At 43.8% G+C, this 19,369-nt stretch overlaps 1 protein-coding gene across 5 annotated transcripts in view; it reads right to left on the bottom strand.

The window, feature by feature from the left end:
• SLC9A7 (solute carrier family 9 member A7) overlaps positions 1 to 19,369 on the bottom strand; it is a 120,539-nt gene that overhangs the window by 12,467 nt on the left and 88,703 nt on the right. For all 5 annotated transcript variants that reach the window (XM_039525950.1, XM_039525942.1, XM_039525946.1 and 2 more), the window contains 3 exons: positions 13,891 to 13,954; positions 10,121 to 10,203; positions 4,957 to 5,062 (listed from right to left, as the gene is read on the bottom strand). In XM_039525950.1, coding sequence (XP_039381884.1) covers positions 4,957 to 5,062; positions 10,121 to 10,203; positions 13,891 to 13,954 — 253 coding nt within the window. The remainder of the gene's footprint in view (positions 1 to 4,956; positions 5,063 to 10,120; positions 10,204 to 13,890; positions 13,955 to 19,369) is intronic.

The following is a 19,369-nucleotide window of genomic DNA, read 5'->3' on the forward strand; positions in this document are numbered from 1 at the left end:
CTTTTGAGAAAGACGGGAAATGTATCCAAGTGGATCCCTGGGGACTTGAAATTCTTCCAAGAATAACCTTAAATTGGCCTCTCTAATCCCCTATCATTCTGTGAAAGGAGCAGTTTGAAGTAACTCAAGAAATCCATATTTTCCTTCACTGTTAACTCATTCAATTTGTCAGTTACACACACACACACACACACACACACACCAATTCTGCCCTGATCTATACACTGCAATGCAGTCACTTCAATGAATTTCACACGCGGTAAGTCACGGTAAAACTTGGCTCTTAAGACTATCACACTCCTGGGAAAGGATGCTGGGGTTACTAGTGGTTAAAAGATTAGAACCTATTTAAGATCACTAATTACACAGGCAATCTCCTCTGCTATCTACTAGAAAAGAACTGGGAGTGTGAAAGACATGTACATGTCACTGTTTGTATGGTTTTTGTACTAATAGCTGCGGTTTAATTGTAACTACTATCACCACTTTTTACCAGCACAAACAGTAGGTGTAATTTAAATGACCACTTCTGATGCCAAGTTTTCAACTGTAACAAACAATATCAAGTAGTATGAGCACAAAAATCTGTGCTACCTTAAATTTGGTGGGGAATGCACTCTGTCTTAAAGATTTCTATGAAATAATCAAGCAAAGTTCTGTACACCATCATGGAGCAAATGCATGCAAGTCTGGTATAAAAACAAGCCAATAAAAACATGGGGGGGACTGAGAATTTCTGCATAATTTTATTCCTGTTTGTCAAAATTTCAAGGAAAAAAGACTTTCCAAATTTTGAAATGTGAAAACATTTGACCAGCTGTAGTAAAAACCTATCGCCAGGTTTTCATTACCCTGAAAAGTAATTTAGCTCCCTCTGCTGGTTTTACACCAGAGCAGTGCTCTGTTCCTAACACATCCTGACATCAAAAGTATGAGTGCCCAATCAAGCAAGCTGTTAACAGAAATCCTTTGATAAATGTAGCTTCATTAGGATGAGCAGACAATAGCATGTAGCTGTGTTTTCAAATAGAAGAAAAAAAGATTTGGTAGGATAAGCCAGTTTAAAGTAACAGCAAATATTATAAACTTTTATAGAGATATTTTTAAAGACTTAAAAGGCAAACACCAGGGTTATTGTATGGGCTATTTATTTATTTTTAAAATAATCAGCTTCAGTGTGGGAGGTATAACAAAGTTCTTTTAAAATTACAATTTGTTCCATTACTCCCACTTGTGTTAGTAAACCAGCATTTGAGGAAGTGAGGATTAAAGTTTCTGGGTGGGGTTTCCAGAAGAAATCAATGTTGGCTTACTTCTCCTTCACTGGAGTCAATGGGAGAACTTCAGTGAGAGCAGAAGTAGGCCAGTGCTGACTGCTTTTGAAAAATATCAAATATCTACGTACCAAGGTTTGCTGCCTCAGCACCTCACATCCAAACCACTTGAATTCAAGTGGTAAGGAGGCCAGTAAATATCAACGTTGGAAGCCATTATTTGTATTCCACATACAAATGGAGTTGCTTGACTGCCAGCAAGGTATTTGATCCCTTTTCATCTAATTAAAATGCATTCAGTGCACAATGGGAAGCATCCACAATGTGAAAATAGCAAGGTAATTTTAAAACCAGCTATGGAAAGGGGAGGCTGCTTAAGTTCCCTCTAAGCTGCGCCTATCAAGGGCCACGCAGGCGGGGAGAAGCACCTCTCCCCCGTCCCCAGCCTTGGAGCTGCTGCCACCAGGGGAGAGGCACCTCCCCCCTGGCCCCAGGCTGCTGTGCAAGAGAGCGCTAGAGGGAGTCCTCTCTCCCCACTGCAGCCCCAGGGCAGCCTGGACCCCAAACCCCTCATCCCCAGCCCACCCCACCCCAGCCTGAGCCCTCATTTCCCCCACCCTCTGCCCCAGCCCTGAGCCCCCTTCCACACTCCGAACCCCTTGGGCCCACCCCTGCCACACATTGCCTCCACATTGGTGTGCATAACAAAATTCATTCCGCACATGGATGTAAAAAAAAAAAAATTTTTTTTAAATGAGAGGTAACATTGGCACTGTCTGCCCATTACTTCAGAGAAGGAATACTGACAAAAGGTTGTCAAGTATCAGAGGGGTAGCCATGTTAGTCTGGATCTGTAAAAGCAGAAAAGAGTCCTGTGGCACCTTACAGACTAACAGATGTATTGGGGCATGAGCTTTTGTGGGTGAATACCCACTTCGTCGGATGCAAGGGTTGAAGGGTAAAAGCAATGTGCTCATGCATGGTCTTCTCACCACAACCTGCAGATCATGATCTCCTCAGGCAAAGGCCTACAGGAGATCTCAGAACTGGACCTAATATTAGTAAGTAGCTTTACTTCTTCCTTTTGGAACTAAGTTTTTGGCTGTGTTAGTAATGCATTTTTAGATAAGTCATTTATTTTATTCTTTAATCCTCTCAACTGTACTATTTAAGTGTGCTAAACTGAGGGCACCATCACAAAAGCATATGCATTATGGGCTGATCTCTTTGTTCCACAACAGACAGGACTCTGTTTCAATTGAATCCCCTGCACCTGGTAGGGAAGGGAGAAAAACGTCCTCTGGTTTGAAGCGTATGACAAACTGGAGAGCTTACACAGCTGTCGCAGAACCAGTCACCTCCTGAAAGTTGTAGTATAAGGATAAGTATAGAACAACTCTGGGGTTCAGAGCTCTGGCAGAGATGCCAGTGTATAAAAGGTTAAGGTTATTAGGTTTTTTCTAAATCTAAATTTAGGAACACTCCAAGGCTACATCTGTACCACCTACCACTGTACAAGAGTGAAAAGCACTGCAGTGAAAAAGCACACCGCGTCCACACGGCTGTGTGTAGCAATGCAAGTCAGTGAAAGGCTCTAGCAGAGGGGAGGCAATGGGGAAAGGCTGAACCTTTCACTGCTGTGAGACCCTTTTCCTGTTGCTAGTCTTTTTCCACTCTGGGGAAAGGCTCCAGCCTCAGGGGGGTGACAGAGCCTTTCCCCACTGCTGTCTGGGGAAGGGCTCTGGCAACTGGGAAAGGCTCTAGCAGTGGGGAGGCTAAGGGTATGTCTACATTACCCACCAGATCGGCAGGTAGCGATCGGTTTATTGGGGATCAATATATCGCATCACATCTAGACGCAATATATCGATCCCCAAACGCGCTCCTGTCGACTCCGGAACTCCACCAGGGTGAGCAGCAGTAGCGGAGTTGACAGGGGGAGCCGTGGCCGTCGATCCTGCGCCGTGAGGATGGGAGGTAAGTCGGAATAAGATACTTCGACTTCAGGTACGCTATTCTCGTAGCTGAAGTTGCGTATCTTGCATTGACCTCACCCCCTAGTGTAGACCAGGCCTAAGAACAGCAGTATAGATGAGAAAGCACGGGTCGGGCTCAGAAAGAGCTGTGTAGAGAATGTATTTGAGTACATACCCATGCCTTTCAGAGTGTCTTTACTCCCCTAAGCTGTGCCTCATGGTCTACTCTGCTATTTATATCCGTGTGATGGGGGCTACGTGGGTACGTTCACTACATGCCACCACAGAAGCAAGCAGAGAAAAAGGGACAGAAAGAGTGATAGTTTCACAGTACAAGAGTTACATAGCTGAGCAATTTGGCTTACAGATCAAAAGTTGCATCCTCATGAGAGTTTTTGATATACAAACAGTAAATCATCAGCTGATTAGGTTAATGCCCCAAGAGGAAAACCAAAAAACTGTGCTGATTCAAATATACTACTAGCTACTTACTATTTTAATTAGAAGTTTAAATTATGTAAAATAATAAGAGTAGAAAATAAAGCCAGACTAGAGCTAAATGAAATCCAAGACCTGCATGCTCAACTAGTTAAATCCTTAGTTAACGGATAAAAGGTGAAGCTGAACTATAATCATCTTTGGGATAATAAAAGGGCTGCTGACAGTATGCTAATTGGTTTGATGGCAGCCTTCCAGCCTAAAACTTATTTTAAGATTCCTAATGGCATGCCTATGATGGGAACAATGCCACTTTTAATGCCTACTGACAGAGAACAATTAGTGTCATGGGAATTCACAAACTTTTTTAGGTCTAAAGTTTGACTTTGAAATGAAAAATGAGTTTCTAATGTGTGCAGAGACGGTGGAAGAAAGTTTTTCAAAACTTCTGCTGGAGGGTTATACATCTTTACTAGAAACAGGAGAGTTCTTAACAGTCTGCGTCAAGAGTACGTAGCACGACACCCCCATTTAAACACCAAAGAACCTAAAAGTTTGAAATTTGGTCACATTTAATATTAAGGTTCCATTTATAAAGCATTAACAGATGTTCTAAGCAAATTCAACTTGAGGAGTATGAGTCAGATTGTTGCAAGAGCATCAGTAGAAGGGGCTGGTTATTTTAAAAGTTATGAAAGCAGCATACTGACCTGTTGGTCTATCAATCTATAAACATTATGAACAATTCATGAATTATTAATAAACAGAACCTTACTGAAGTGCGGGAATGAGGAGAAGGAAGTGTTTTACCAAGTTCTGCAGATTGCCTGCGGAAGGTGGATCATTTGGCTCTCCTAAGAGACACTAAAATGCAACCCCAAAAATAATGAACAGAAATCTTGGTCTTGTCTTAATCATTTTGTATTTAAAACCAGAAGAGATACTTTTAAGGGACTGAACAGTAGATAGATTGTTGACTGGGCTTCATGGCCTCCTAATATCATGAAATGTAAATACTATTTGCGTATGACTTGAAAACATCATAGGCTAGATTCTCAGCTGGTGTAAGTCAGTGAAGCCATTGGAGTGACTCTGATTTATACCAGCAAACGATATTGCCCTATGGATTGGGTCTCAAACCTTTTGCTACCATAACTTAGCACGATGTAGCACTTGCAACATCTTTCAAGTTATGTAATTTGCCCTGTAAAGAAAACTTTTTAGTGGAATGTAGAAAAACAAAGTTAATATTTTGCTGTCATACTTACATCATAAACCTGTGGAGTAGTCAAACAGCGGGCCAGCAGACCACAGCAACTTGGAAGGGTTGTAGTTAGCGGAGGGCCACTATGCGTGAGAATGGGCTTTAAATAACTTTTAAAAAACAATTAAGGAAAACATATGTGTGCTTGAAAACCACTGTAAAAACAAGACATTGTAATATAAACATTCCAGTCATTGATGCACAGTCGGTTCAAGTACTCTGTGTAAACTGATTACACTAACAATCTTTTTTTGTTTTGGTTTTTTTACTTAAAAAAATTAAGACACACCAAAATGGAAAAAGACTTTTCCCTTTAGTGAGTTTTCCCCATGATCCTGTTAGAATCTTTGCCCCTCCCACATACTTCCAGCAGAGGACTGGACTACTCTCCATATCTGGGCACCATCTGGAACGGACAGACGAGAAAAGCGTGCACATCTGGAAGAGCTTTAGTTTTCTGTGTTGGCAGGCTAGGGACATTTCTGCAGAGGGGCTCAGGAAGGACAGACACATTCTCCCACAATCTGCAATGAAACAATTTCTAGAGTGGCTCAGTTTAGTATGGCACTAAGAACTAAGCAATAAAGGCAGCACTGGTGCTCATCGCTGACTGAGAACGAGCGAGGGCAGGAAGCAGACCTTGAACCTTGCCAGTAAAATGGCATCCCAAATTCCTTAAATCCTAAAAACTACTACAAAGACAACAAAAATACAAAACAGTCTTTTATCCGTGTTTTCTAAAACATCACAAGGGACGAGAGAACAACAGAGGCTCCGACTCAGACCATGCAGTGGTGAGAAGGAACTGAGGGTGCGGTTGGTCTGCCCCGCCCTTTATCGCCTGGGACAAAACCATGAGATGGAGCCAGGCTGCATGCATGGACCAACAGACACTAGTACTTTCAAAATCTCTGACTCCAAATGCAAGGTGTATGCATATAACTAGAGGTCTACTTAAATCATAGAGAAGTCTCATGATTTTCACGGGTTGGTCATAGAATAAATAGCAGATTTTGTGGAGGTGTTACACAACCATGAAATTTGCTATTTATGCTGACCAACCCATGCACAAGGTGTGATTTCTCCACAGCATTTCTCAAACTAGACGCCCAGACCCAAAAGCGGGTCACAAGCCTATTAGGGGGCCGTGGTATTGCCACCCTTACTTCTGCACTGCCTGTACCTGAAGTTGGGGTGGTGGGAGAGTGGTGGCTGCTGCCCAGCATGTTATTGCCACCCTTACTTCTCTATAGCTGCTGGTGGGTAGAGCTGGGCTCCAGGCCAGCAGCTGCCACTCTCCCTCCAGAGCTGGGTGGTGGTGGACCAGGGTAGACCATATTTCATGGTCCATGACACGATTTCCATGGCCGCAAATTTGGAGGACGCCTATGTGTAACCCCTCAGTGGAATACAATAGGGACCATCACTCAAAGAAGAAGAATCTCCTTTTTACTTGTGAAACAATCGAACAAATTTCATTTGTTGAGAGAGCTATCCTGCGACTACTTGAAACTTGGGATTCAGAGGTGACAGGCTCAGGGCCGCTCAGAAGATTCAGAGGGCCTGGGGCCAAGCGGGGGGAGCTGCGGCACTTGTACTCACCCGGTGGCAGTCTGGGTCTTCGGCAGCATTTCAGAAGCGGGGGGGGGGGGGGCCTTCAGTCGCTCCACTTCTTCGGCAGCACTGAATGGCCCCCCGCCGCCAAAATGCCACCGAAGACCCGGACCGCCGCCAGGCCAGGGCTCACGGGGCCTCTGCGGGGCCCGGGGCAAATTGCCCCCTCTCCACCCCCCTGCCCCAGGCAGCCCTGGACAGGCTTCTAAGTGAGCTCAGTGTATTAAGCAACTCCAATAAGCAGATAACATTTGTACTGAACTGCACTCACCAGAAACCAATTGCTCCCTACCCAGTCATTGTTGCTGAAGAGCACATTTTAACCATGCTCTTTGTGAAACTAAAAAGAGCCAATAGCAATAAGAAATTCTATTTCTGGATTCCAATGTTTCATCAGCACAAAGCCTGCAAAGATCTTTCCCCAGCCCACTAGCTGCTACTGAGAAAAGAAGTGCATTAGAAGCCAATCTCACATTCAAAATTCAACTGTAATAGAGTGAACAAAGCTGCTTTAAATTAATGCTCTTCCCTCTCCTGCACCTGCTGGGGACTGTGCTTGTGCCAGGGTCAGACAAGAGGAAATAAACACTGCCAGCCAACCCTGAAGGGGGAGGGTAGTTTAGTCAGCTCTGCTTCCTTCTTAAAAGGCAGCTAATCACTACCACATACTCTGAATTATTTCCCAGCTCTCTTCACCATGAGTCTCACAAAAGAGTGCTAAGTAGCAGCACTATCAAAGCCATTTGGCCTAAAAATTGACCTACTGATACTTTGACAGAGGCTCCAACCACTTGAAAATTGTCTCTTAAGGATTACAAACATTTACAAGTATTTCAACAAATCAGTGTACGTGCTCCCTTAGGTTACGTCTACACATCAATGTAAGCCTGGGCTTGAGCCCAACTTATCTTGCAGCCACACCCCAATTGTGCTAACATAGCATCCTGGGACCGTAGGTCCGAACCCTGCAGAGCCCGAGCCCCTGTTACACAGGGTCCAAGTCCTGTTGCTTTCCTGGGTGCACACGGCCCCAGCTTGACTCGGGTCCGGGAAGTTCTCCAGATGTATCCCAGAGCTCCCGGCAGCAGAGGAGCAGCGCTGCAGGCAGCTCCTGCCTGGCTGAGCACGCATCCCGTTCCTGCTCCTCTCACGGTGGTGACAGCTCCTGCTCCGGCTCCTCCTCACTGCTGCACAGAGCTTGCCTGGAGCAGGGAGCAAAGCTGACAAATGGGAGGCAGCTCCTGGCTGCCAGGGCGTTGGGAGTCAGCCCTCTCCCAGCCGTGCTGAGCCGGGAGCTCTGCCACTCCCCCTCCCTGTAGGGCAGCCGCTTGGTCCCACTCTGTTCTCTGTCCCTTGCTCCTAGCCTCCCCTGACCCCCCTGGGGCTGCGTGTACAGAGTGTGCACTGTGAGGGCGCTGGGTGGGAGCCAGCCCCAAAGCTTCCCGGGGATCCCTTAGTCCTGCCTTCCAGGGTGCAGTGGAGGCAGAGATAAGGGGTTCCTGGGGGGTGCTGGAGCACACTGCACCTCATGCCCTGGGATGCACTTCACCACTCCGCAGCTGGCAGCAGCCAAGGTATGTGTGTGTGTGGGGGGGTGTTTTCCCTCTGAAACCTTCATTTTATATCAAACTTCAAAACAGACAAAAATAAATAAATAAATAAAACCAACCAAACCCCTTCCTTGAACAGCCCAGTGTAAAAATTAAGAATCGCAAAGTTTCATGTTAATAGTTTGACAGCCCTGGACATTGACATCCTAATTACAGGGGCACATGGAGGGGAAGAGTCAATTCTCAGATTAGATGGCAGATCAGTATAAAGCCTTCTCAAACTGCAGCCATTCCACTCAGACAGCCAGAAAAGGAGCTAACTGTACGCTTTATGCAGTCGGTTGCACCCATCCATCTCACCGTCAGTTAGGAAACCAGGGTGGGCAGTAGAGTTTTCCCCCCACAGTGCAACACATTTGTAGGGCCAAAGTGTTAACACTGAGGAGGGAAGGTGTGCTAGGCACTCCGGGACAGGATTACTTTGACTCGGGTCTGCACTGCAGTGGGGATGCCAGCACCCTAGGTTTGACAGGTCAGAAAATCCCTTAAACTAAGGTTAAAATGCAGTGTAGATACTGAAGTCCAAAGTTCCCTGACATGGTCAGCTGACCCAAGTCTCACAAACCCTCGGCTTTACATTGCTGTGTAGATATATCCTTTGGTACTTATTTTGGCCCCACTCATATTGTCTGAGCACTTCAAAATCATGTACAGATCTTATCCTCACCCAAAAGGGAAGTGCCATTATCCCTGTTTTGTAGCTCAGGAACTGAGGCACAGAGGCTAAGTGACTTGCCCAAGGTCACACAAGGAATCTGTGGCAGAACAGGAACTGAACCTAGGTCTCCCAGGTCCCAATCAAGTGCAAGCCACACAGCTATCCTGGCTATTTCTTAATGTATCTGGACACAAGGTCATTCCCTCACCCCACCTCTCTGCTTAAAAAATGGACTCACTGTGTTAAGTATAGCAAGTGCCCAGGGCATCTATCACAGGAACTGGAAAGGAGGAGAGACAGGAGAGCTAAGCTCCAACTGTGGGGTATCCCTTTTACATGGAAGAAAAACAAGACCACACAAATAGCATAGTGAAGGGTGTTTTAGAAAGGTGTGTAACACACATAGGGGTCAAATTCTGTGTCTGGTACACAAAAGGAATTTTGGGTTGCACATGTTGGAGGGCAGGAGTTGACTCGTGTGTTTTCAATCTTCAGTATAAGCTCTCCACATGGGATGTGACCCAAGAGCAGAGACAGCTATTTAGAAGCCTAGGCCAAGACTTTCCAACCCTGAGTGTCTAGAGTTAGGCTCCTAAATTCATATTTAGACTCCTAAATAAGTGGCCTGATTTTTCAGAAGTGCTGGGCTCCCAGAGGCTCCCACTGGCTTCCGTGGAAGCTGCTGTATGTTCTAACTATGCGTGTGCCACCCCTCCATTTCCTCCCCTCCCCCCAAACTTCTTCTGCTTGGACAAAGTGTGAGAGAGTAGCCACGGACTTTTTTGGAGGGTGGATGAGTCAGACTGAACTTCTGAGTCCTAGACAGCTCATATCTACAGAGTAACCCATAAGAGCTCCATCCTAATGAAGCAGTATGGCTATTCAAAGCAAAGTAACTGAGCTGGAGAACAGAGGTTCCGGAAGAACTAGACTGCTAGTTTGGTCTCTGGGCATTAGCAAAAATGAGAATTGTTTTGCAAAATGGATCACTGACTTTCTGGACCTAGAACATTTGATCTGTTTCCCGATCATTGCTCTTGATGCAGAATTCCTTTTCTGAGTAAAGCTCTTCTCTCCCCACACAAGGGTGAAATACCAGATGCCATAATGAACTGCAAGTTCAAGTTTCTGCCCTGTGCCCCAAATCTATAATGCCCTCTGCTGAATGACCTTTATAAAACCCCATCTTCAAATCCATAAATCCAGAGAGTAATAAATGGCAAAGAAATTGAACATTATATTAGCTTCCATATCTTTAAGCTAAGCAATGCTTGTTAAAAGGATACTTGTGATCAAAGCTATACCATAGCCTGAAGAGCCAAGCACTTTCCTGCTTTGTCCGGTTTCCTCTTTCAGAATCTGGACCATCCTGAGAATGAAAGGACAAAATGCACTCTGTTATTTCTGGAAACACAAACACACACTTCCACCCAAAAATTCCACTGAAATTATAGACATAAATGTAATCCCCATTGAAATGAGTAACACCACACTTACATGGGATTTTGTGGGGGCAGGGGAACAATTTAAAAAAGAGTTAGGAACACTGTGGTGCTGAGAAAATGCCCTACCCTACTCAGATCAGTGAGGGGCCATTCCGCTTGGTTCGGCGCAGAAGACGTATGCTGCATGTCATGGGTCCCTCTGCACTGGAGTGAAATTCACCCTTAATTACTTTAATGATAAAAAACATTCCTTGTCCTAAGACTAGTTAAATCACCCATGACTGACTGCGTACCTTGGGGAAAAGTCACTTCACCTCTTGTGACTCAGCTGATGCAGCAGTAGCATTGGGTAAAAATCTAAAGCTAAAAACCGGATGTTGCACCAGAGAGCTACACCTTCCTGGATAAACATTAGACCCTAAGGTTTGAAAGTTTTTACTGAATAAAATGGACTGGAACATTTCCAGATTTGTTCCTATTCATCTCAACTTTGGCTTCCTTTACTCTGGGTTTATTTGATATCTTTGCCTTAAGCTTCTTGTTTCATGGTCAGAACAAGAGGCTTTACCACACCTGATGAATTTCAGGATAAAATTATGTATTGTCAATCAGCATTAGAAGAAATAGGCTCATCAGTGAATCCATGTAAGCTTGATACATTATATTTGGGTGAGGCTGTGAAGGATTTTGTAAGTGCCGGATCAGACTAAGTCTCAGAAGTGTTAAAGCATTAAACAGGGGCGGTGCCCAGGGGGTGAGGGAGCTTGCTTTCCACCCCAAAACTTGCTTTAGCCCCCTCCATAGCCACCCCTCCCAGCGCGAAGGTCAAACCTCACGCAGATACTTCTCCGCTGCCTTCAGAGCTGGGCGCCTGGCCAGCAGCCACTGCTCTCCAGCCACCCAGCTCTGATGGCAGCGCCGCCGCCAGCAGCAGCAGATAAGTAAGCCCAGGAGGGGGCCAGGGAGCCAGGGTGCACCACCAAGGGCAGGTGGAGGGTCCAGAGCTCCCCAGAGCAGCCTGGACTGACCCGCCCCAGACTGGGATACTGGGCCCCATCCCTCTGCAGTTGCTGTCCCCCCTGAGGGCTCTGCCGGCTCAAGAGTCGGGTCCCCCCAGCCTGGGTAGCTCTTACAGGCTGCGAGCAGTCAAAGGGTGGAAAGGAGCTGAGGAGCATACACAGCCCTGGGGCTTTAAGCAACAGGAGTAGGAGATGGGGAAGCGTTACGACCACTCGGACCATGGCACTAGCCAGCACATCCGCACTGCCCGGCTCCAGCTTCTGGCCTCCAACGTGGCCATGGGGCGGGGCCTCAGGGGAGGAGGCAGGGCTGGCACTTGACTGAGGAGCAGGGGGTGGGGTCTTGTGGTGGGGGGCACAGCCCCCCCAATTTTCTGTCTAAGCCACATCAACCCTTGCACTGAGAAGGGTCCCTGGCATTAAATATAAGCCTTTTCATGTAATAGCAGCAGCACAAGTGATCGACCAGATGGCGTTCAGCTGCATTTGTTTTTACTTTTGTAACCGCTTTTTCTTTTGGCTAGAAGCTGCCAAAGCTAGGTCAGAGAAACCAATGAAGTAAGAACACTCATGAAACAAATCTTCAAATCATTGGAGAAATAATGCTGGAGTCATTCTACCACCTCCATGTGCTTCCATGCCAACCTAGAAAAGGGCTAGCATCACCACAGAAAGCCAGACTTCTCAACAAACAGCTCACTGGTCCCTCCCAAATGATAAATCTATTCTGTTGTAATTGCGACCTGCTCCTGATCTTGGGCCTGTAAAATAGGGGGAGAAATCCCACAGAAACTATAACTAATGGCTTTTGTTAAGGATAGAATACACACAATGAAACAGAAACACAGTTCAGATAAATGCTTTACATTTCTGTGGGACAGAATATAGACCAAATGACTAGCTTCTAATTTCCTCACAAATATTGTCAATGCGAATATTATACCTTGTTTTTTCTAATTTTTCCTGCTGCAAGCAGTTCCTCAGATATGGCTCAGTCTAGTCTGAACTGGCTGAGACCATTACATCATTGCACTGCCATCTAACCTTGGATCTTACCCTGCTTCCACTGTCTTCCTTGGGACTGGGTATGACATACAGAGATTAGGAAAGGCAGAAAGAGACTTCTGTCACTGGACTGGGCCTATTCTAAGATCTTCCAGACACAAAAGGCCAAATTCATCCTTTGTGTTACCTTATCCCCACAGTCTTAGAAATTACATATAACATGCTGTTGACTTCAGTGAAGTTATACCAAGCATGGATTTGACCCAATATCTGCAAGGAGCTCAATACAGATGTGTAGCTCAGTTCCTGCAATAAAGAAAGATGCTCCCTGAACAAGTTATTTTTAATCGTCATTTGCTTACAAGAGGAACAGCAAGCTAACAGCAAGGAGATACAGCTAACAGAAACTTCACTCCAAATGCAGTCAGTGATGTGTGTATTCTGTTGGTGTTCTGTACCCTGAATTTCATGGAACTGAGAAACTAGAGCCCTGTGCATCTTCTGGGTAGAACTCTATTAATGTTTTATGTTGTGCGTTTTGTTTCCCCCTTTAACAGGTTAATTTCTGTAGGTGATTAACTGCTCTACTGAATCTGTTTAGCATGAACTAGTACTGAGGGCCTGGCAACTTCAGCTCTGAGTTAAGGGTTGGAGTGGAGCTCAAATGATGCTGATGGCTCTGTGCAGAGGCAACTATCAATCAAGAAGCTAGAGAACAAACATTTTCCTCCCATTCCCAATACTCACTGCAAGGGAACTTGGATGGATGTCATTTGGAAGTGACATATTTTCTGTATTTATGGACAAAGAAATCTGGAAACGTTTTTTATTTTATTGAAAAGGTGATTATTTCAATATTGGTGCCTAGCTATCACAGTGAATGTTACACTAGAAATTCACAGATATATGGTATCCATGATAAAAAGTGTATTTGTGACATTCACTTGGTCTTGCAGTGGTGATCGGCAATACAGGGGTGAGGTGAAACTGTGCTGGTGTACTCTGTAAAATAGTGAGGGTGCGCATTAATGTAGTGGTGAGCACAAGGGAACTTTTAATTTGTGCTGGCAGGGTCTACCTGTGCTGTTAGCATGCAACACATTGGTGCACCTTCAAAATCATTGCCCTCTAGTGCACATTAATGTAGATGAGACCAAAGCAGCTACTTTACACAGTTAAAAGTGCAGTATTTGGTAGCAGTCACTGAACAGAAGCCAAGAGGACTTTTCTCTATCCATTGCTCCTAAAAAGAACTGGTTATGGTTTAGAACATTTAAAGAATCCCTACTGGAAAAATAAAAAAGCAAGCCATTAGACGTCATGCAAAAAACACAGATCTGGGGAATTTTCTGGTACTCTTACAAAAGATCCAAATTTGAATTACAAAATTTAGAAGCACATATCAAGATGGTGTATTCTGTGACCTGAAAATGTTCCCATCAGCCACCACAGGTATCAATCAGCAAATAAAATGCATCTGTCACTACAGAAAATATTCACCAATGTCACATACCCTTCACGTTCCTTTGGATTATCTCATTTTATATTAGCTCACCAGCTTAGTAAGGAAGTTATCTAATTACTTACTCCTTGTAAGACTTGAAAGCTGTCATTGCTGGGTGGGGGATCCTGATCTGGGTCAACACCAACCCTATAGAAACATTAGGAAAACAAACAATGCAAAAGCAAACGGTTATCAGATGGTCATAAACACCATAAGCAGATGAGAATGCAAGAAGCTGAAGTGGTTAGTTCAACAGCATTCCACATGCTTATTATAGAATCATAGAATATTAGGGTTGGAAGGGACCTCAGGAGGTCATCTAGTCCAACCCCCTCCTCAAAGCAGGACCAATCCCCAGACAGAATTTTTACCCCAGTTCCCTAAATGGCCTCCTCAAGGATTGAACTCACAACCCTGGGTTTAGCAGGCCAATGCTCAAACCACTGAACTATCCCTCCCCTCCATTTTAGGAAGAGTTTTTCTTTATTCCATCATGGTTACATAGACACATTACAAAGAAGTTCCTTTTTCAATCAACCAGAATCCTTCTCCGGGCAGCAGATTTTCATTTACAACTCACCACCTTCTTCCTTGGCTGGCTGCCATCCCTGCTGGGTCTTTTAGAACCATACCACTTCGTGCATGGACTAGCAGAGTTGTGGCTAGCCTCTTGTGCTGCAGGGAACATGCCTCCTATGTGGCAGACTGTGTACACAGGAGTACTGTGAAGCTAGACAGGCCTCAAAATGGCGTAAGCATATACGATCATTTACACTTTTTAAATATACTTCCTAAAAAAGGATCAGCAAAAGAGTTTCTAAAGCTAGTTCTTCACTGCCCCCCAGTTTGGATTACAGTAGTGTGAACAGCAGAGTGTACCAAAGTGCTATGCTGTAACTCCCCCCTGAGGATGCTGCGGGAGTGAACTAAAAGGTTCCTAGTTCACATGAATGTAATCCTGTTTGAAGAGGACTATGTTAACGCAAACTGGGAACCTATTAGTTTGCATCCACACAGGACTTACAGCACTGGACTTTGATGCAGACTGCTAGTCACACCCCTGTAGTCTGAACTGCCCGGGAATTCATGATCTTAGTTTTCTCTCTCTTTTGGGAAGTGTCATTATCCTAAATAACATGGGAATTGCCACACTGGATCAGACTAGTAATCCCTCTAGTCCAGTCTGCTCTCTCTTAAAGTGATCAGAACCAGCTGCTTCAGAGGAAGGAGCAAGAAACCAGACAGCAGGCAATTACAGACTAGCATGCCCATAATGAAATTTCCTTGCTATAGTTATTCAGTTAGTGATTGTCTTATGCCTGAAGCATCCCTTTCAAACATCTATTTAATCTTATCTAACGTAACCAGGCCCGCGAATTTGCCCCAGGCCCTGCAGGGCCCCCCCCCGAGAGTTTGTTGGGGTCCCTGGAGCAGGGTCCTTCACTTGCTCTGGGGGCCCTGGAGCTTCTTCCACTCCAGGTCTTCGGCAGCGGGGGGTCCCGCTTCGGAGGTAATTCGGCAGCGGGGGGCCCCCGCCGCAGGTCTTTGGGGCACTTCAGCAGCGGATCCCGGAGCGAAAGGACCCCCTGCCCCTGAATTACCGCTGAAGCGGGGGCCCCCCACCGCCAAAGACCCCCTGAATCCTCTGGGCGGCCCTGAACATAACTCAATATTTCTGTTATCCTTATAGTTGTCAAGTCCTTCTGAAATCCTATTAAGCCCTTGCTCTCCAGGATCTCCTGTGGCACCAAATTCCACAGATTAATTGTGCATTCCACAAGAGAATGGTTTATCAGTGTTAAATTTATTGTCTTTCAATTTTATTGAATGTCTCCTTGTATTAAGAGTAAGGGAAAAATAGGAATAAATTACACACTCATGTTGTGTAACAATCATGTTCTCCCTTATTTGTTTATTTTTTGGAGAAAACGGACTGTTCAGTTTACTCTCCTCATATAGAAGATTGTCCAGGCCACTCGTTACACATCTAGAACTCTCCTCTATTTTGGCTACATCCTTTTAGAGATGGGATAACCAGAATTGAACAGAAAATCCCAGGCGAGGGCCCTATCCATGGTGGACAGAAGGGACATGATAAAATTACAATGAATGAGACAGAGAAGGTAGATTGGACATTACTGTTCCCCTCTTATCATAAAAAAAAAAAGAGGGCATCAATGAAACTGAAAGGGAACAAGCTTTAAATTGATACAGAAATACTTCTATGTTGTGCCTCTTAAAAGCACAGCACAAAGAGGAGAATGGGGGCATGAGGCACTTGAACTACAACTCCCATGAAGCACTACGGCAGCACTTCCAAAACAGAATTATTTTGGGTTTTGGCTGAAATTTTTCAGTATTCAAATTTCTGCTCCAAACTGAAATTTTCTGTGGAAAATTTAGATGCAAAAACTTTTAAAGTTTTCATTGCAATTTTTTGTGGAGAAAAAATCCTCATTTCTATTGATTTCCCTTTGTAGAAGTCAGACGAGTTATTTCCTATCATATGTTTACCTTAGTGTTCTTCAGTCCTATTTTTGACTTGTTTCAGCCAATTAACAGAGTACCAAAATAGGGCTTACTGGTTTGAATTATTAGTCTCACCTTTCAGCATTTTTTTTAAACATGTACAATATTTGATGTCCTCCAGTATAGTAGCTGATTTTTAATGCAAGTGTTTATTTTTCTTAGCAGCTCAGCCACTTCATTCTTAGGCTTGTACTAACTGGGTGACTTTTTGCCTTTTATCAATTTGTTCTAGCAGCTCTTCTTTGAGACCATAATCTCAGACAGTACGTCATTTTATTACCAGAAAAAAGGATAAGTATCTCCCTAATATGTTCTGTGGTGAAGGCAGATGCAAAGAAAATATTTAGTGTCAATGTCCTTCTCCTCCTTAATTGGTTCCTTTGCTCCGTTAGTCCATACTCACCAGTCCCTCAAAGTCTTTGGTGTTTTACCCTCCTTGCTTCCCAACTTCAGTACAACCTCACTTCATATCTTCATATAAAACAGTCTTTCCAAAAAAAAAAAAACTCTTTGTTTAATGTCTTTGATTATTTGCTCTTCAAATTCTCTTATCCCTCATAATTCCCATTTTACCTGCTGTAATTTATAGGCTTTTCTATTGGCTTCACTTGGCCTGGATTTCCATTTTCTGACACACATCTGTGAGTCTCAAATAACCTCTTGCATCTTAACACTTAGCCAAGCTAACTTTTTTCTTGCCTGTCTGCTTCTTTTTTGTTTAGGGGGTATGTATGCCTGATGTGTCTATTATGGAATGTTTATTAATAGTCTTCATGCAAAGTCTAAGGATTTTTAGTTCTTCGCTTAACTTCAGGGTCTTTTTGACTAGGTCTCTCCCGTAAATAAGTCCCTTTTCTAAAATTGAAATGTTTGAGTGCTAGTTTTTGTTAATATTACTCCTACAAGGATGTTGACCACTAGTTATTAAGCAATCACCAAATAATTAATAATCCTTAACTACAATTCATGACAAATGCTACTATTCCCACCATCAAAATTTAGTGCAGAGAATGTAATCAAATATTATAGTTCACTTTGGAGTCAAGACAGAGTTCCAGTTCAGTTCAAGAAAAGCTCTTGATGTTGGAGAAAAGTCTCTCAAAGCAAAGTGGTTTCCCTTTACTTGCATGCTTCATAAGCAGTTACAAAGATCAATTGCTATAAAAGTCAATATTTGTTCCTGTTGACTTGAATTGTACTGAAGTACAAAATTGTTCTGGGCTGGATTGATGTACTTGGATTAGCTCTTATACACTAGGTGCACAGGGACCATAGTAAGCCCAATCGTCTTGGAATTTCACTGAAATAGTCTACTGGAAAGCCAGGTAAACAAACATATGTTGGGCTAAGCACTGACCGGATTATGTGACTTGAAGGGCATGTCAGCTGCAATGCAGCCAAGAACATGGCAGTGCAGACCCAGCAACCACCACTATTTTCTGTGCTCTCCACTCTGACAATCCATAGCTGCAACATATGGTTTCTCGGATTGCACAGATGAAGTGTTTGATTTGGCAACAAAATTATTTACATAACACTTGGCTGAGGGATAACAGTATATGAGAAAAATTATGTGAAAAAATTTTCTGTTGTGACTGGATAAAAAAGTCTGAAATCGGCCAATTAGAAATGCATTTCTCCTTTCAGCATCAATTCACTATTTTATTATTTAGAGCCAGATGACTACAAACTGTCTTAGTAAAAATACTGTTTAGTCACCATTTTCATTCTGGTCTTGGGACAGTCAGTGGAATTTATACAGACACAACAAAGTAACAGTATCTAGAGCAGAAAACAAGCTCACTGAAGTGAAGGTGTAACCCCTTATGAAAATAATTCTCTATTTTTCAGAATATAACAGCTTATCTTTAAGATATGTTTTAATGGTAAATGGATTATCACTGAGCTTGTAACTTTATCTGCCAACTGAGTTCCTTAGCTACCAACCTTTCCCTGTCAACACTATTTCCTTAACCAATTTGGTTTGGAAGGGATCTAGAATTCCAGTAGAATTCCAGCCTCACTCTTGGTGCCATAGTAACTATTCAGATGTACCACCTGTGATCCAAAAGCTGAGCACTGGCATCACTGTAGCTAGGCAGACTCCTCCCCACGTTGCATGCACATGTTCATGAGCCCAGTCCCTGTGACAATGGTGCTACTGTCATTGTGACTTCTGCCAACACACACGAAAACAAACTCAAAGGGAAAGTTTACATGAAAAAAAAAGTTGGCAAAAAACACTTTTAAAAGCCCGACTGATTCTCACTTTGAGAAACTCCACACTGGGCCATAGAAAGCAGAGCAGCTCTAATTCCTGGTGATATTGCCCAAGTCCAGCCTTCCCAAAGCCTGAAATGGAGGACAGGAATTCACCATCGGCGGCATGTCTAAGCATGTACAGTTACTGTGGTAACAGCCCTGAATGCTGGCAGTACTTTAACTATTCTGGTTCTCAATGCAGCTTGTTTTGGTGTTGGCCTATTTGTGGTTCTAAAAACTAATTGCTTGGTTGGGACTTCTGTGATACAACAGGGTGCATTAAAGATGCACCAAAGGAATGTAATTATTACACTATACACAACTTCAACAGCCTACACCAGGCCTTGTGTACCAGTTCACTGGTTTTGGAAACTGATCTTGACTCCTCTCCCACTAAAAACTCAATGGATCAGCGCCGATCAGCACCTTTTTTGGGAGGGTTACAATTTGGGACAGTCGTGCAACCGTGGTGGGAGTCAATCTTACTCTTCTGCGTAACTCCTTGGAAGTCACAGACTACTTGCATGAATAAAGATTATAGGATCAAATCCATGATTTCCCAACTCACAGAAGTCAGATGAGGCTTTTATTTTTATTATTTTTTTACAATAAAAGAACTGTTTTACTTTTTTTCCCTAAGCATGTGGTGAGGTAGAAGGGGTCTGTTATCCAGATTTTAAGGGGAACAACAACAAAAAATTGGAAAAACAACCAGTGAAAGCCCTGCCTGCGGGAACCACACCCTTTCAGCTCACAGGAACTAAACTGATT

This window comes from Mauremys reevesii, linkage group 1, assembly GCF_016161935.1.
Source record: "Mauremys reevesii isolate NIE-2019 linkage group 1, ASM1616193v1, whole genome shotgun sequence".
NCBI lineage: Eukaryota > Metazoa > Chordata > Testudines > Geoemydidae > Mauremys > Mauremys reevesii.